The 19,112-nt window shown below is 42.2% G+C and overlaps 2 protein-coding genes across 2 annotated transcripts in view; one reads left to right on the plus strand and one right to left on the minus strand.

The window, feature by feature from the left end:
• Nucleotides 1-19,112, minus strand: part of LOC130362270 (uncharacterized) — a 158,732-nt gene that overhangs the window by 98,617 nt on the left and 41,003 nt on the right. The window lies entirely within an intron of this gene.
• PKIB (cAMP-dependent protein kinase inhibitor beta) lies at nt 8,998-18,142 on the plus strand. Its single transcript, XM_056563600.1, has 3 exons — nt 8,998-9,128; nt 9,383-9,543; nt 16,943-18,142. The coding sequence occupies exons 1-3, from the start codon at nt 8,998-9,000 to the stop codon at nt 17,017-17,019; spliced, it is 369 nt and encodes a 122-aa protein (XP_056419575.1). The 3' UTR covers nt 17,020-18,142.

The following is a 19,112-nucleotide window of genomic DNA, read 5'->3' on the forward strand; positions in this document are numbered from 1 at the left end:
TCAATAAATTAGTAAAGACTATGGGCAACAGGACCATTGTGACCTCATGACATCCCATATAGTACCCATATGTGTATGTCATACCTGACCTCTATCTGAAAAAAGCATACCTCGGCTCCGCACTATAAGTGCTTTAAAAGTTGCACTAAAAGTAGATTCTACACAAAATGAAGAAAAAATTACAATACAGCAGAGCAAGTTGAAAAAGACAACTAAAGCAGTGGTTCTCAACCTTTTTGGCGACTGTACCCCCAAAGGCTGAAAGTATGTCCGCGGGTACCCCCTCGCAAGGAACTTGCGCGCGAGGGGTACCCTCGGACAAAAGGCGTGTTCTTACCTTTATACTAATGCATCCCCCCTCCATCTTTATCCCCTTGTGTCATTATTCCTCCTCTATCTTTATCCCCTTGTGTCATTATTCCTCCTCCATCTTTATCCCCTTGTGTCATTATTCCTCCTCCATCTTTATCCCCTTGTGTTATTATTCCTCCTCCATCTTTATCCCCTTGTGTCATTATTCCTCCTCCATCTTTATCCCCTTGTGCCATTATTCCTCCTCCATCTTTATCCCCTTGTGTCATTATTCCTCCTCCATCTTTATCCCCTTGTGTCATTATTCCTCCTTCATCTTTATCCCCTTGTGTCATTATTCCCCCTCCATCTTTATCCCCTTGTGTCATTATTCCTCCTCCATCTTTATCCACTTGTGTCATTATTCCTCCTCCATCTTTATCCCCTTGTGTTATTATTCCCCCTCCATCTTTATCCCCTTGTGTCATTATTCCTCCTCCATCTTTATCCCCTTGTGTTATTATTCCTCCTTCATCTTTATCCCCTTGTGTCATTATTCCCCCTCCATCTTTATCCCCTTGTGTCATTATTCCTCCTCCATCTTTATCCCCTTGTGTCATTATTCCTCCTCCATCTTTATCCCCTTGTGTCATTATTCCTCCTCCATCTTTATCCCCTTGTGTCATTATTCCTCCTCCATCTTTATCCCCTTGTGTTATTATTCCCCCTCCATCTTTATCCCCTTGTGTCATTATTCCTCCTCCATCTTTATCCCCTTGTGTTATTATTCCTCCTCCATCTTTATCCCCTTGTGTCATTATTCCCCCTCCATCTTTATCCCCTTGTGTCATTATTCCTCCTCCATCTTTATCCCCTTGTGTCATTATTCCTCCTCCATCTTTATCCCCTTGTGTCATTATTCCTCCTCCATCTTTATCCCCTTGTGTCATTATTCCTCCTTCATCTTTATCCCCTTGTGTCATTATTCCCCCTCCATCTTTATCCCCTTGTGTCATTATTCCTCCTCCATCCTTATCCCCTTGTGTCATTATTCCTCCTCCATCTTTATCCCCTTGTGTTATTATTCCTCCTCCACCTTTATCCCCTTGTGTCATTATTCCCCCTCCATCTTTATCCCCTTGTGTCATTATTCCTCCTCCATCTTTATCCCCTTGTGTCATTATTCCCCCTCCATCTTTATCCCCTTGTGTCATTATTCCCCCTCCAATCTTTATCCCCTTGTGTCATTATTCCTCCTCCATCTTTATCCCCTTGTGTTATTATTCCTCCTCCATCTTTATCCCCTTGTGCCATTATCATCCAATATGGCAAAAGGGGATCAGATGGAGTGGGGAATAATGGGACAAGGGGATAAAGATGGAGGGGGAATAATAACACCAGGGGATAAAGATGGAGGGGGGGATAATCAACCCCCCCCTCCATATTAATCCCCTTGTGTTATTATTCCCTCCTCCATCTTTATCCCCTTGTTATTATTCCTCCTCCCTCTGATCCCCTTGTGTTATTATTCCTCCTCTCTCTGATCCCCTTGTGTTATTATTCCTCCTCCATCTTTATCCCCCTGTGTTATTATTCCTCCTCCATCTTTATCCCCTTGTGCCATTATTCCTCCTCCATCTTTATCCCCTTGCGCCATTATTCCCCCTTGTCCTGGAACTAGCTTGCTAGTACTTATTAATCCGATATTTTTTTTGTGAAAAATATAGATCTAATACATTACCCAGAAAGTGAGGACATGGAGATGTTTGACGTAATTGCAAGTAGTAAAAAAAGAAAAGGACAAACAGATTTAAAGGTTAAGCATGTATTTTTCTAGAATGAATCATTGTATTGACTGATGATGAGATGGAGTCAGACAGATGTCTCTAGTACTTTCCGGTAGCACATTCACCTGGTCTTCTCCTTGCCCTTAATTTCTATATAGCATGTGTCAGATCAACATTCACACATAACCGTTTGGTCGAAAATTATAACTCAGAGCGTGAGTCATCTCTTCCAAAGGGTAAAAGTGACAATGACAGTACAAAGTGAGCGAAAAGAATCAATGGACTGTAAAATGTAAAACTTACTTGGAGGGTGTTCCAATGTGTCTCTTAGGCTAAGTTTTCACTTGGTTTTTTGTCCTGCGTTTTTAGGGATTTTCGGCATTTTTTTCATTTGTGCGGAAATTGCACCTTGGCGTTTTTTTGGTACCTAAAATTTGTTGGGTTCCAAAAAAAAAAAAAAAAGGACGCAGCAGTGATGGAAACATTTTTATTAAACGCAATGTGTATATTTTATAACCCAATTTTTATTATTTTTTAATAAAGTGTGTGTGTTTCACTTTTTTTTCTCAATTTTAAATTTTTTTTATGTAGTACTACTACTCCCTGCATGGAACAGACTGTTCCGTGATGGGAGTAGTAGTACCGGTACTATAGACATATCGCCCCGGGTGTCAGTCCTGACACCAAATGCGATCATCCATAATATAGCAGAGAAGCGAGCGGGTCTATACATTGCTCGCCTCTCCGCACTATACTCCGGCCAGTGATGTCAATAGAAATTCATATCACTCATTCATATTTTCCGCCCAGAGCTGTGATTGGCCGGATGGTTGCAGCCAATCACAGCTCTGAGGAAAAGATGAATGAGTGGCCGAGTATAGTGCAGGGCAGGGCTGGGATGCGAGCGATGTATACAGCCACTCCATCTCTGCTATAGACAGGACGGTCACAGCAGATGTCAGTAGCGATACCCGCTGCGATCTGTTCTTATCTGCAAGTACTACAACGCCCAACATGGAGCACACTCTGCTCCATGCTGGGAGCTGTAGTATCTGCATTAATAAACAGATCACAGCGAGTGTAACTTCTGACACCCGTTGCAATCTGTCTATTAATGCAGATACTACAGCTCCCAGCATGAGGCAGAGTGTACTCCATGTTGGGAGTAGTATTACCTGCAGTTAGGAGGAGTGACATCCGCCGTGATCTTCTGACACCCGCTGCGATCCTCCAGTATAATGTATGGATGCGGCCGGCGCTCTTCTATGGTCCCCTGCACGGCCGTATATATACACATGTTCCTATTTCTCACAGAGAGCTGTGATTGGCTGGACCCATCTGGTCAATCACAGCTCTGCGGGAAATATGAATAAATGTAAATATACGTCAGGGCAGGGACCATAGAAGTGTGTTCCATGCTGGGAGTAGTAGTACTAACTAAAATAAATGTAAAAAATAAAGCAAAAAAGTGAAACACACACACTGTCGGCTACATTTTTATTTCCCCGCACACATAAATTGATCCCAGTTTAAAAGGTAATAAAATTTTTTTTTTTAAATAATATAAATTTCGTTAGATACAATTTTTTCCTTCACTACTGAATATTTTTTTTACATTTTGATAATGGTACCCTACGAAATTTTATCGCCATCACTTTTTTGGATCGCTAAAGTCCAAGAAAGATTTCTGTTTAGACTTCTACTGGAGCAAAATCCAACGATTTTGCGAAAAAACGCTGGTTTGAGCGACATACAGCGTTTTTTTCAAAACGCCAAGGAGCTGAAAACAACGAAAAAAAGTAAAAAAAAAACACCAAAAGGATAAAAAAAAACAAAAAACGCCAAAGTGAAAAAACGCCAAGTGGAATTCGACATTTGCGATTTCTCATTGATTTACAGCTAACATCTGGCCGCAGCGTTTTTTGGCCAAAAAAACGCAATGCGGCAGAATTGGCATTTTTCTTGGCGTTTTGCCAAAAAATATAACAAGTGGAGACTTAGCCTTATTCACATTCTACATTGAGCACTGGACTGTGTGGACATGTAGCACATTTGTGATGTAATCTTGCTGTGTTACATCATCCTGGTATGATGACTATATTATGCATTTGTCACTTAGCTATGGCTTTCTGGGGACAATGTTGCACCTAATAATGTCCTGCTACTGAAACGGGTTGCTGCTAGATCATGTAGTATGCTTGGTGAATTCAAGTGGTTTTGGACTGTAATAAATGGTTAGGCCACTTCTGGCAGATAAATAGATGGCTCTCTACTTTGACTGATGGACAGGGTACCCATAAATATCACATGGCCTAAGCAGAAATCCCGTTAATGTAGAGAAGGTAAAGATAGCCGTTGACAGAGACAGAAGAGGTCCCCTGTGCAAGAGCAACATATAGGCCCCTTGCTCTCCAACAGTTCACTATAATGCACCCCTTTATGATTATCCAACAAAAATGACTAATAAGAGTCAGCTATGAAATGTGTTAGCTCATGACCAACCATATAATCTAACAGACATTATAGAGCTATTTGTTGATTTTAAGGTGCCAATAGCTCCCTTTGACCAATGGGCACATATGCAAAACTGCACTCGGTGCACCAATGGTATTTCTGCCCCTGAAAGGCAGTGTATGTAGATTGTTTTACATGTACTATTACTCCAGTCTTCTATATAATGATGTTACAGATATTATGTAATATGCAAATATGTTTGTAATGCTGGCGGGTTGGCATCCACTGGCATGCAGCGTGCCCAGGCATTCACTGTTGCCAGACCACATTCTGTGCTCTACTTCTCCACTGTCCACTCTGGGCTTCTTCCTCTGGCCTCTAGTAGCTGCAGTGCAGTTCTTGGACTGCCCTCTAGGAGCTATGCACTTGCACTGGCTGCAACTTAAAGGGCCAGTTTGCACTTCTCTAATGTGTCCTCTACCTATCCCTGCCCGGACACCTTTGCCTGATCAATATTATGTTTTTCCATAGCAAAGGTATGTTTCCTGATCTGCTATTCTGTATCTAATCTGTACCTGTTTATCTGATGGTGCCTCTGCCTGACTCTTGCATACCACACTGACCCTCATGTGTATGACCTGTGCTGTCCACATTGAACCTGTGCATGTATTAATTCATCCTACAGCTACTAGAACATCAGCTCTGCTACATCTTCACCTTAAGGCTGCTTAACCTTCACTGGGCTGAATGTCCTGCTGCTGACCAGCACCACTAATTTCAGTTGCTTTCTGCTACTCATTATATAAGCTACATTGGACTGTGCTGTGTCTCCTGCCTTGATCCCTGTGGCATTATGGTTTTTTGACCAGCCTAGGGAGTCATTATCTATACTGGAAACACTTTTGGGGCAGCAACCTTGTATACTTTAGGATTCTGCAGCAGGATAAAGGTTGATAACCCTTTAAGGTACTTAGATTCCGCCTCGGAGTTTGGCCTTAAGTCAAACCAGCAAGGTAACACAACGAGTGCACACCTGTTGGGGCATTACAATATTATCACAAATGTACAACACAAATAGAGAAACATAGCCGCACACCCACCATTTGTATTTTGATCTACTTGCTTCTCAGCATAATTTCAAAAACTAACAGGTTGTTAGTATACATTTTGATCAAAAAGTACAAGCCCACTCGCCACGTCAAGGCCACCTAGTCAGAGTGGGTCCCTAACCTGACAATGGCGTGGCGCCGGGCGGCAACCACTGCCTCCGAGACACCATGCCCATAAAACTGTCGCTGCCCAACCAAGCCACTGGCTCTGGGCCACTCCACTCCACAGACTAAGCATCACAGAAACAATGGCTGCCACAGCGAACCACGCCAGTGTGAAACCTACCATTTGCTCACTGCCAGAGGGCTGGGAGAATGCTAGGAGGAAACCCTTATGCAGTCTCCTGCTAATTAAAAATGCCTGGGCCAAATGGGTGGAGCGGAGTGCTGGCCATGGAAGAAGGGAGAGACTACAAATGTACAACACAAATTGAGAAACACAGCCGCACATCCAGCATTTGCATTTTTATATTATATCATATACTGCAGTAAAAATCTTGCAACTGTGATATTTATTTTTTATTTTGGCTTAACAAAAGAAGTATTTATGAAACATCTACACAACTCATCTCATTTGCTAAATGACTTTTAAGCTGTTCACCATGTGGGATAAAAAACATTATAGTTAATAAAAACACGCTCCTATGAACTTTTTGTGATTATAAATTGCTCCATATGCAAAGAAGAAGCAATTCAGCTGACCGCGAATCTTAGCCCCACTGCTGCATGCACTGGAGCGGACCAACTTCCAGGATTTGTAGACATATAACAGAGAATCATTGCTGGCCACTTCAAAACACTCCAGCAATTTGTTGCCATCCATTTCTGGGTGCTTTTTGACATATGTTTGGGGTCATTGACTGGAAGACCCAAGATCTCGGACGCAAACCCAGCTTTCTGACACTGAGCTGTACAGTTTGACCCAAAATTAGTTGGTAATGCTCAGATTTCATGATGCCTTGTACACATTCAAGGCCCCAGTGCCAGAGGCAGCAAAACTACCCCAAAAGCATATTTCCCTGTAGGTACTGTGTTCTTTTCTTTGTAGGCCTCATTCTGTTTTCGGTAAACAGTAGAATGATGTGCTTTACCAAAAAGCTCTATCTTGATCTCATCTGTCCACAAGATGTTTTTCCAGAAGGATTTTGGCTTACTCAAGTTCATTTTGGCAATATGTAGTCTTGCTTTTTTTATGTCTCTGTGTCAGCAGTGGGGTCCTCCTGGGTCTCCTGCCATAGCGCTTCATTTCATTTAAATGTGGACGGATAGTTTGCGCTGACACTGATTCTCCCTGAGCCTGCAGGACAGCTTGAATATCTTTGGAACTTGTTTGGGGATGCTTATCCACCATCCGGACTATCTTACATTGACACCTTTCATCAATTTTTCTCTTTCGTCCACGCTCAGGGAGATTATCAAGAAGTTTGCAACCCATGGCACTGCAGCTAATGTTGGGCACTGTGGACAAAGGCAAATCTAGATCTCTAAAGATGGACTTGTAACCTTGAGATTGTTGATATTTTTCCACAATTTTGGTTCTCAAGTCCTCAGACAGTTCTCTTCTCCTCTTTCTGTTGTCCATGCTTAATTTGGCAAACACAGACACAAAATGCAAAGACTAAGTGAACGTCTCTCCTTTTTATCTGCTTTCAGGTGTGATGTTTATATTGCCCACACCTGTTACTTTCCCCAGGGGATTTAAAGGAGTATCACATGCTTGAAACTATCTTATTTTTCCACAATTTTAAAAGGGTGCCAATAATTTTGCCCAGCCCATTTTTGGAGTTTGGTGTGTTATTATGTCCAATTTGCTTTCTTTCCTCCCTTTTTGGATTAGTTCAATTAGTTCAAGTTACAAAGGAAATAAACGTGTGTATAGCAAAACATGTTACTGCAATCCTTTTCTGTGAGAAATACTTTATTTTCTTGAACAATTTCAGGGGTGCCAACATTTACGGCTATGATTGTAGCAGCTGTGCTGTGAACAGTAGCTTTGTCCCATTCAAGTGAATGGAAAAACCTGCAATACCCAGTACAGTCACTAATAACAGCATGGTGGGGAATGAGGCCACAACCCTCACATAAATACCACAGTGTCTTCATATAGCTGAATGGCGGAGATATCAAGAGTCAGATTTCCTACAGGTCGGATATTGATAGCCTAAGCTAAGGACAAGTCTTCAATATAAAAGTCCCAGAAATCTCCTTGACCCTGCGAATGGCCTGCCAGCAGTCACAGAGCAACTGCAGAGTAAGCTTTCTGCTGAGGCCTGATGTGTGTGTCAGCTTGTGACTGCTGGTGGGAAACCTGCCGCTATGAGTGGACACACAGAGCTACAGGGACCAGGGTGCCGGCAGCACATCTGCAGCATAAAATATGCAGAGAATATACTGTGTGTGACCCTACCCATAATGGGGTACTCCGTCCCTAGACATCTTATCTCCTATTCAAAGAATAGGGGATAAGATGTCTGAATGCGGGGGTCCCTCCACTGGGACCCTCCGCGATTTCTGCTGTGGCACCACAGTCATCCGGTACACAGAGCGAACTTCGCTCCGTGCCTGATGACTAGCGATGCGGCGCTGATGTCATGGCCAGGCCCTCCCTTGTGACATCAGGCCTTTCCTCTCAATGCAAGTCTATGGTAGAGTTGTGAGAGTTTGGTTGTGATGTCTAGAGGGGCTTGGCCATGACGTAACGAGCCTCCGATGCTGCAGACGGCATTCTAAACGAACGCCGGGTGCTGCAGGGAGATCAGACATCTTATACCCTATTGAATCCTTTGGATAGGGGATAAGATGTCTAGGGGCAGAGTACCAGTCATCATGAAATTATTCTGATTGACGGGAGTGTTCAGACTTCCCCAGATCAGGATAATGAGCTGGAAAAAGTCTGTGCTGCTGCCGCCGCATGCTCCTCTCACTGCCTTTTCCACCCAGCTGAGTCACGTGATCGAGACATTCTCCTAGACTTACATAGCGAGTTTGTCTGGATCATGTATCACGGAGTCGGGAGAGAACATGCCAATTGTGAACTTCTCCCTCTCTTTCTCAGAGGTATGAACACTCAGACCCTTGCCGATCAAAACTTTTGCTAGGTTTTCCTAATGACAGTGGCCATAGTGTAAAGCCTGTTGAAAGTCTGTCTTTGCAATCAAATGTAAATAATAAATTATATGAAATCAGTAATTTCATTAAAGAGTACCTGCCGCAAAGTTAAGAGGGATTATCCTCCTTGTCTGTTCCCCTGTTCATCCTCAGGCTCCTGCATTTTTTCTTTTTTAATTTTGCCTATTATTTCTTGAGTTATGCTTTTATAAAGTCTGCTAATAATTGACAGGCAGGGAACGAGAGGTATGCAGAGCCGCGCTCATGTCCCGACCCACCAGCACTTCCAGAGTTCAGACTTGCGCCAGTCCGGCACAAGTCCGAGTGCTATGCAGGGCCTGTTGAATGCTACAGAACAGAGACCCCTAGTGGCCACAAGGTATAAAACTGATGGAAAGATAGATTTTTTTTTAATGAAGATATATGGCAAATAGGCATAACATTTCATAAGGAATAACATAGCAAAAGTTTTACTAGATGACAGGTACTCTTCAGTAGACATTTACAAAGAAAGCATTTTTTTAAAATAAATTTGTCTTTTTTTATTTATTATACATATTAGATATAGTGCTTTACACCTAGGAATGGGAATCTAACATTTGCATGTTCTAATTTTCAGATGTGGCTATGAAGACAGAGGTCAGAAATGACTGATGTGGAGCCTGTGGTTACAGATTTTGCAGCATCAGGAAGATCAGGTCGCCGCAATGCCTTACCAGATATTTTAGGTTCTCCAGCAGGAGCTGAGACTTCAGATCTGCCACAGAAACTAGCGGAGCTCTGTGTATCTCAAGGTAATTATATTAGTACTTCTAAACATTTATTGTATACTTAGTTAAAAAGGTTGTCTCATGAGATGAACCCCAGTCCATATGTCTTTTTTAAACGTAACATTGTGTTTCAGCGGTCCCTCTTTAAAGAAACAGTAGAGACTGTGTTGGTATCAACAGAGAAATTTTACTTTTTCTATTTTTTAACCCCTTAAGGACACATGACGTTCTCATACGTCTCCATTTCCGAGTCCTTAAGGACACATGACGTATGAGAACGTCATGTGCTTTACCCGCAGCCATCTGGAGTGGAGCCGGTGCCCGATGCCTGCCGAAATCATTCAGCAGGCATCGGGGCATATCGCCCAGGGGGGTCATGATGACTGCCCATGTCGGCGATGGCCGCAGATCGCTGGACAATTCAGTCCAGTGATCTGTGGCGGATTCTGGGTCAATCGGGTCTCCAGTGACCCGGAATTACTGGCTGATCGGGGCCGTCAGAGACGGCCCCGAACAGCCATAGCCAGCAGTGGTGAGGTGGCACTGGTGCCACCTCACGATCGCCCTGATTCGTCGTCCGACCAATCAGGGCGCCTGCTGCGGGTGTCACTCCCGCAACCCGCTCCGCTCCTCTTCCGGAGGACGTGAGCGGGTGTGGGAAGAAGACCCCGGGTGCTGGGGACCCCGATCCCCGGCGTCTCTGTTGGGATCGGGGCCCCAGGAGCGGCGGCGGCGGCGAGGGACTGACCTGACCTGTGCCCGGAGCAGCAGCAGCAGCAGGAGGCGAGTGACAGCCTCCTGCTGTTGCTTAGCAATAGCTCCCAGCATGCAAAAAGGGCATGCTGGGAGCTGTAGTTATGCAACAGCAGGAGGCAGACCACCACAACTCCCAGCATTCCCTTATGGGCATGCTGGGACTTATAGTTTTGCAACAGCTGGAGGCACATTTTTTCTATGGAAAAGTGTACCTTCAGCTGTTGTATAACTACAACTCCCAGCTTGCACAATCAGCTAAAGTGCATGCTGGGAGTTGTAGTGGTGCATCTGCTGGTTGCATAACTAAAACTCCCAGCATGCCCGTTGGCTGTCGGTGACTGCTGAGAGTTGTAGTTTTGCAGCAGCTGAAGGCAAACTGAGTTAAGTAGCAAACCAGTGTGTCTCCAGCTGTTGCATAACTACAATCCCCAGCATCCCCAGCCAAAGTAGTATGCCTCCAGCTGTTGCATAACTACAACTCCCAGCATGCACTGATAGACCGTACATGCTGGGAGTTGTAGTTTTGCAACAGCTGGATGTTTCTCCCCCCCAATGTGAACGTACAGGGTACACTCACATGGGCGGAGGTTCACAATAAGTATCCGGCTGCAAGTTTGAGCTGCGGCAAATTTTCTGCCGCAGCTCAAACTGCCAGCGAGAAACTACTGTGAACCCCCGCCCGTGTGACTGTACCCTAAAAACACTACACTACACTAACACAAAATAAAATAAAAAGTAAAAAATACTACATATACACATACCCCTACACAGCCCCCCTCCCCTCCCCAATAAAAATGATAAACGTCTGATACGCCACTGTTTCCAAAACGGAGCCTCCAGCTGTTGCAAAACAACTACTCCCAGTATTGCCAGATAGCCACTGACTGTCTAGGCATGCTGGGAGTTTTACAACAGCTGGAGGCACCCTGTTTGGGAATCACTGACGTAGAATACCCCTATGTCCACCCCTATGCAAGTCCCTAATTTAGGCCTCAAATGCGCATGGCGCTCTCACTTTGGAGCCCTGTCGTCTTTCAAGCCAACAGTTTAGGGTCACATATGGGGTATCGCCGTACTCGGGAGAAATTGTGTTACAAATTTTGGGGGGTATTTTCTGCTATTACCCTTTTTTAAAGATGTAACATTTTTGGGAAAACAAGCATTTTAGGTAAAAAAAAAATATTTTTTTTTTTACATATACAAAAGTCGTGAATCACCTGTGGGGTATTAAGGTTCACTTTACCCCTTGTTACGTTCCCCGAGGGGTCTAGTTTCCAAAATGGTATGCCATGTGTTTTTTTTTTTTTGCTGTTCTGGCACCATAGGGGCTTCCTAAATGCGGCATGCCCCCAAAGCAAAATTTGCTTTCAAAAAGCCAAATGTGACTCCTTCTCTTCTGAGACCTGTAGTGCGCCAGCAGAGCACTTTTCACCCCCATATGGGGTGTTTTCTGAATCGGGAGAAATTGGGCTTCAAATTTTGGGGGGTATTTTCTGCTATTACCCTTTTAAAAATGTAAAAATTTGGGAAACCAAGCATTTTAGGTTAAAAATTATTTTTTTTCATATATGCAAAAGTCATGAAACACCTGTAGGGTATTAAGGTTCACATTACCCCTTGTCACGTTCCCCGAGGGGTCTAGTTTCCAAAATGGTATGCCATGTGTTTTTTTTTTTGCTGTTCTGGCACCATAGGGGCTTCCTAAATGCGGCATGCCCCCAGAGCAAAATTTGCTTTCAAAAAGCCAAATGTGACTCCTTCTCTTCTGAGACCTGTAGTGCGCCAGCAGAGCACTTTTCACCCCCATATGGGGTGTTTTCTGAATCGGGAGAAATTGGGCTTCAAAGTTTGGGGGGTATTTTCTGCTATTACCCTTTTTAAAAATGTAAAGATTTTGGGAAACCAAGCATTTTAGGTAAAAAAAATATATATTTTTTTACATATGCAAAAGTCGTGAAACACCTGTAGGGTATTAAGGTTCACATTACCCCTTGTTACGTTCCCCGAGGGGTCTAGTTTCCAAAATGGTATGCCATGTGTTTTTTTTGCTGTCCTGGCACCATAGGGGCTTCCTAAAGGTGACATGCCCCCCAAAAACCATTTGTCGCTCCTTCCCTTCTGAGCCCTCTACTGCCCCCGCTGAACAATTAACATAGACATATGAGGTATGTCCTTACTCCAGAGAAATTGGGCTACAAATACAAGTAAAAATTCTCTCCTTTTTACCCCTTGCAAAAATAAAAAAATTGGGTCCACAAGAACATGTGAGTGTAAAAAATGAAGATTTTGAATTTTCTCCTTCACTTTGCTGCTATTCCTGTGAAACACCTAAAGGGTTAATACACTTACTGAATGTCATTTTGACTACTTTGGGGGTGTAGTTTTCATAATGGGGTCTTTTATGGGGTATTTCTAATATGAAGACCCTTCAAATCCACTTCAAAACTGAACTGGTCCCTGAAAAATAGTGAGTTTGAAAATTTTGTGAAAAATTTCAAAATTGCTGCTGAAATTTGAAGCCCTCTGGTGTCTTCCAAAAGTAAAAACTAATAAATTTTATGATGCAAACATAAAGTAGACATATTGTATATGTGAACCCAAAAAATATATATTTTGAATATCCATTTTCCTTACAAGCAGAGAGCTTCAAAGTTAGAAAAATGCTAAATTTTCATTTTTTCCATCAAATTTGGGGATTTTTCACCAAGAAAGGATGCAATTTACCATAAAATTTTACCACTAAGTTAAAGTAGAATATTTCCCGAAAAAACAATCTCGGAATCAGAATGATAACTAAAAGCATTCCAGAGTTATTAATGTTTAAAGTGACAGTGGTCAGATGTGCAAAAAACACTCTGGTCCTTAAGGTGTAAAATGGCCTGGTCCTTAAGGGGTTAATCTATGGTTGAACAACACATTTAATGGTTACAGATTCCATAAGGTACAGAAGCTTGCTGGGTGCAGTACACTCTAGAATAGCTATTGCTACATAACTATTGCTACAAAATGTAAACAGTACATAAAACACAACTATTATCACTTTCTCATACAGCTCTCTTTTAACTTTACAGGGTCCTCAGGCTTGTCTTTACACCGTCCCAAAATTGGTGTTGACCTCATACCACTTTTTTAGAACTTTCCACAATAAATGTATGAATCCAGTTAAATGTGTACACAGGAAGATGATCACTACTGTTCCGATCCTATCTTTAGAAGCTCATCTAGCCTTTCCTATCACCCTCTTATTCAGTCCACTTTGTCAGAAGACTGAACCAACTGTGCCACATGTTAGGCCTTATAGCAGTCACAAGCCCCTTCTAGGCTAATGTCACATACAATCCCTCCTTGATCCAGGTGTAGACTCCTCAGGTAGGAGTAAAGCCCCCCCCCCATCCAACTTTAGAGCCATACTGGGACATCTCTCACAACCCTAGCAAACACTTTAGAGCTGACCTGCTCCGGGTTGCCACACTGATTCAGAAGCAGCTTGCAAGAGTTTGCAAGCTGCTCACTTTTTTTGGCTAGACTACCTCAGCCTACAACTCTAAAGCAGCAATGATTTAATAGGACACTCACTGCTTTCTGTGAATCTTTAGGCCTCATTTGGATATGTTGGGAGGACAACTTACATCCATGGGCAAGTACACTAGGCAAGCCAATGTTTAGCGTTTATGCAGGACCTGTGTCCCTAGTTTCAGTTTATACTGCATTACCTCTGCAATGGACAACCTGCTGTAGATGCACAGTAAATAGGTGCTGTCCTCCCTGGCCACACTGACCTCCAAATTACTTGTCTCCACTGATGGTCAAGCCCTAGGTTCACACCTTGCTATATTCTCTTAAATTCTCTTACTCTGCTGCTCAGCGTTTGGAACAAACTGTTCCGAACACTGGAGCCAGCGCCAGGAGCTTGTGATGTCATAGCCCCGCCCCCTCATGATGTCACATCCCACCTCCTCAATGCAAGTCTATGGAAGGGGGTGTGACAGCCTTCAACTCTTTCTGGGCCAAGAGTGATGTTCAGACCGTTCAGTGTTAGCTACCAACTGAGAAACTGAACATCCTTTATGTCGGTTATCATTATAGGGTATGGGAGTGCTGGCAAGTACCGCAACCTATAAGGCCAGCAACCAAAGCTGTACGGTCATCATACAATACAATATTACAGTATATCAAAAATATAGTATATCTACTGTGTATATATAACAAGCAACAAAATAAGATAGCTCAGAAATAAGTCAAATACAGGCTATAACAAATTCCCCATCACAAATTACTCCAAAAAAATTTAAAAAACTGGGGTATGACTTACAAATAAAATGCAGTTTATTGGGTATATTCTATTAAAACACATACAACCCCTGTTAACAGTACAATATTACTCTCATGTGACCGCAAAGGAAGAAAATATTCACAGAGAATAAATAACATCCACCACCACGAAATATTGCACATGAAATATTGTACATAAATACAGTATATCACTTCAGTGGTCATTTATTACCACCTAATAGTCACTTTTAGTGGCTTATTATATTACACATCTTCCGGTCTTAAAAGACATCATAGGGGACCTTAGAAGGGAGACATAAGGAGAGATAGCAGGGAAGATGTGTGCTGTCCCTGCACTCCCTATTAGTCCCTATAGTGAGATGCAGATTTGGCCCCTAATCACACCGTTCCCTCACTGTGTGGCATGTAACTGGGGCACTCGTCCTGATAAGGACGACCCCCATGGCTCAGGTCCCTATCCCTACACGTCCCTATCCCTACACAAGTTCCGATCAGCCTAATGTGCACAGTTATTGAGGATATAAGGTGCAAATGTGCATGTGCTATCATGCATAAACAAAGGAATGCCTTATATTTTGTTAGTCATAAATTGACATGTTTAATACAAAATAACCTGGCCTCCAATGCAGCGTTTTGCTTGGCTCATCAGGGAGACATGTTTTCAGGCTGTAGTATCCCGGCAGGGTGGAGTGGCAGTGGCAACCATTCTCACCCTTCGCGGTCTTTTTATACATGTTTACCACTCCCCTTTGTGATACGTGTCTCCTACGTCATGAGAGAACTACCTCTGACTGGGAGAGGGAGTCCCTTAATTCCCCACCCAGGATGACGCCACTGGGGTTACGGCTGCAGCGTCCTGCGCCTCCCCTGTGCGGCGTCATCCCAGAGCGAAGATCGTGTCCTCCCACCGACTGGCCAGTCTCAGGTATCGCACTTAGTCTATAATAGAGGAATTCAAATTCAGAAGGGCGGCATCCAAGAAACAGAATCCTGCCTTCTATAGTGTAGTTAAATGCCAAACAAAGGCATGTTCTCATGGTACCTCATAGGTATTAACCCTTGAATGTCAAGATGGTAATACGCTGTAAGTGATTTCTCTATGAAATGCAAGGTTTCATTATGGTACACATAATAGCAGTGGTCATATATGAAATTGTCTTATATTATATATTCTATAGTGGCAGTGGCCACAATTGACATTAGCTTGTAATAACAGATAGATACACGTACCAAAAAATAGTAATAATAGTATATCCACATAGTGGCAGTGGCCACAATAGACATTAGCATACAGTATGGTAAATAAATACAATAAATCATATATCCAGAAACAGAAATAGGGACCAGGAAGTGACTATTAGATGGCAATCATATCTGTGCAATAAATCAGGTGACCACTGACGTGATATATGTATGGGCAATATTTCATGTGTAATATTTTGTGGTGGTGGATGTTATTACATGTTATTTATTCTCTGTGAATATTTTTTTCCTTTGCGGTCACATGAGAGTAATATCGTACTGTTAATAGGGGTTATATGTGTTTTAATAGAATATACCCAATAAACTGCATAACAAGCAACAACAATAAAGTATTGAACAGATTGTTACATGTAAATATCTCAGGCAACTTAGCAGTCTCTGTAAACAAGCAAATTAAACAAGTTTTACTCAGACCTTCCTCTTTAAGCCATAGAGTGTAGGAAAAATGTCTGGGACAGCTGAGGAAATGCATGGCCAAACAAAACGTGTTTTCCAGGGGTAGTAAGAGGAGGCTGCGTTCTTTACTAAAGACCAGTAAATATGGTTACAGACTCTATCCCCTTAAAGGCTATGGGAACCTCTGCACAGTTTTTTTTATTCTAAATGTAAAATTAGGCAACTTTTAGTCAACTAGTTTCCAGAATGAGAAAAACAGGATAGTTGGGCACTGCCATCACATCGGCACAAGGAATCATTATAGCAATTCTTGTACAATAGGAGCGTGGAGAATTATGCTGGAGTCATACATTGGTGCTCTACTACAGACAGTCTTCAAGCAAAGTGCAAGTAACGTCACGGAGGGATGAACATGAAGGGGGTGTACAGCAAGAAGCTACAGCAGACGTTTTGCACTCATTAGTGCTTCATCAGGGCTTTGGGCTTCCCGATGAAGGTGCACCACCGTGACTGTGACTCACGGTTCCACCTCCAAACCTCACTGCACACACAGGGCTGTTGTAGGTAGCCCTGTGTGTCTTCTCATAGGAAAATATGCAGAGTATTTCTGTGCAGTGGATTTCGTGCATCGTGAACGTCCCTACCGCAGCGTCATAAGGCCTTATAACTATGAGAACTTGTTACATATTTATAGTTTCTCTTTTTTTTTATTTAGATGAAGGAGCTGAAGGAGGAGGAACATCTTCAGGAGAAACTCCTGCTGAAACTCCAGAAGAAAAATCTGATACCTAAGAGTCATCTTGGGACTGTGATAAACATAATTGACCTTCTCTGATGGACAATGGGCCCAATGGGCGGACTATGCAACAGTTTGTATGGGGACAATACATCTCTAAGTACTTAGCTCTTATGAATAGAACTATATTTTCTACTCTAGATGGAGAACAGGTTGAAGATGCATTTAGAAAAGAGCTATATGACGATGAATGTTCCTTGGGCTGTAATTTATAAAACCTATTGTTTGAAAACAACCTACAGCCTTCAACACAATAGCCACTGCAGTAGTATCAGGTATTGTTAAGTTGTTTGTACTCTTCAATATAAGTACAGAACAGTAATGGCTTTGTTGTTTAGTATACTTAGGAAACTGTTTCATGAGTAACGCCACCACGTCTTATAGATTTCGTTCAATGTAAATCACCGCAAGAATTAGGTGACCTTAAAATATTGCTCCAGAATTATTGTCTGTCTCTGGAAGGGAGAAATACATAAAGGCAACCATGTTCCTAGTGCCTTATTGTCATTAGTTTTATATGTGACAACCCCGTAACCTGACAGCTGAGCTCGTGTAACACTTGCCACATGAAAAATTGGTGGAACAGTAGCCAGCGACCTAGCTGCATCTCTGTGTGTCACTTTCTCAGCTAATGTAGCAATGTATGTGGTTTTGGTTGTTTGATATGAAAATAAACATGATATTGTCATTGCTGCTGTCATGTGTAACTTGTAATGCTAATGCACATTCCTCAGGGATGAATGATTATACAAGATATTTCTTATTAAACTGTTTATCTGCCTAACAAGATCGTGGCTATAAATAAAACACTGATTTCTAAGCAAGATGAACACATTTACATGAGGCATTTCTAACCCAGCTGGGAGTAACATTCTGTGCAGTTGCTGCATCTGCTAATAATTCAAAATACAATATGCCTAGAGAAAGATAAGTAGAACATGGCACTGTATTATGTAATGACTGAATTGTAATCCCAGTACATGTATATAACAGATGTACCATCAGTCCAGGCTTCTGTTGCCATGAATAACCTTAAAACAGAATGTATCTTTTGCATGACTCTAGAGATATAACTGACAGGAGAAGATAATATTATAAAATGTTAAACATATAAAATGCCTGGATAAAAATTATTTCAAAATAAGGCTGTCAATTATTATTTAGTTTAAGGTATAATGGACATCTAGTACTTGTTACTATGATATACTCATTTTATTAATTCAAGTCTTGTCCTCATATCTTGTCATATTTTCCAGTGGTTGCATCCCTTAGTGCTGTTAACAGTTTGGCTTTGTGGCATATCTGCACACACACAAAGAAGAATCCCCAAAATGGATCCTACACCATATAAATAATCAATACAAAGGATAAGGCATATGTAGATCAAGACTGGTCAAAAAAGCAACATCTTTATTGCAACATATATACAAAAAAGGACGAGTGCATGTACAAAGAACATGTAAAATATGTGAAAATGACAATATATGCAGACTAGAGAATCCACCCTGTTACATGACAGAGCAGAAGCAAGACTCCATAGAAGATCACACAAAAGGATGAGACTTCAAAATAACCATGCACAAATTGGTGACAATACTTCCCAATGGATTAATAAGGCCACAGCCTACCCTAATACCACAGTACTAAAAGTCAAGTTAGTACAGGGAAGTGCAGAGGCAGTACTACTGCATCCTACATATGAAAAAATATAACCACGAACCATGCCAATTGGAAAATAGCCAGGAGCTCCCAAAATCTGGGAGACACCCCTTTATGTATTTGACAACCAGCCTGTCACATCTGGACAGGGAGTTAGTGAGGCCCTAAACTCACCCGGAACCCCTGTTCCATTTTATTGCTTATGTGCCCTAACTGACGGATCCACCACCACTACACACTTCAAGTCAAAATAACAAACTACAAAAATACTCAGTCACAGGTCAAGAAATTTGTCAGGAATACAATAAAATACCAATTCCCTTCAGGGTTAACAACCCCTCCGGGACTAAGACCCCCGACTAGGGTCACCCTTTTAAAACTTCACTTTTATTTGTTATTTATTAAGATCAAAATGAGGTGCAAAAAATAA

Source organism: Hyla sarda, chromosome 3 (genome assembly GCF_029499605.1).
Source record: "Hyla sarda isolate aHylSar1 chromosome 3, aHylSar1.hap1, whole genome shotgun sequence".
NCBI lineage: Eukaryota > Metazoa > Chordata > Amphibia > Anura > Hylidae > Hyla > Hyla sarda.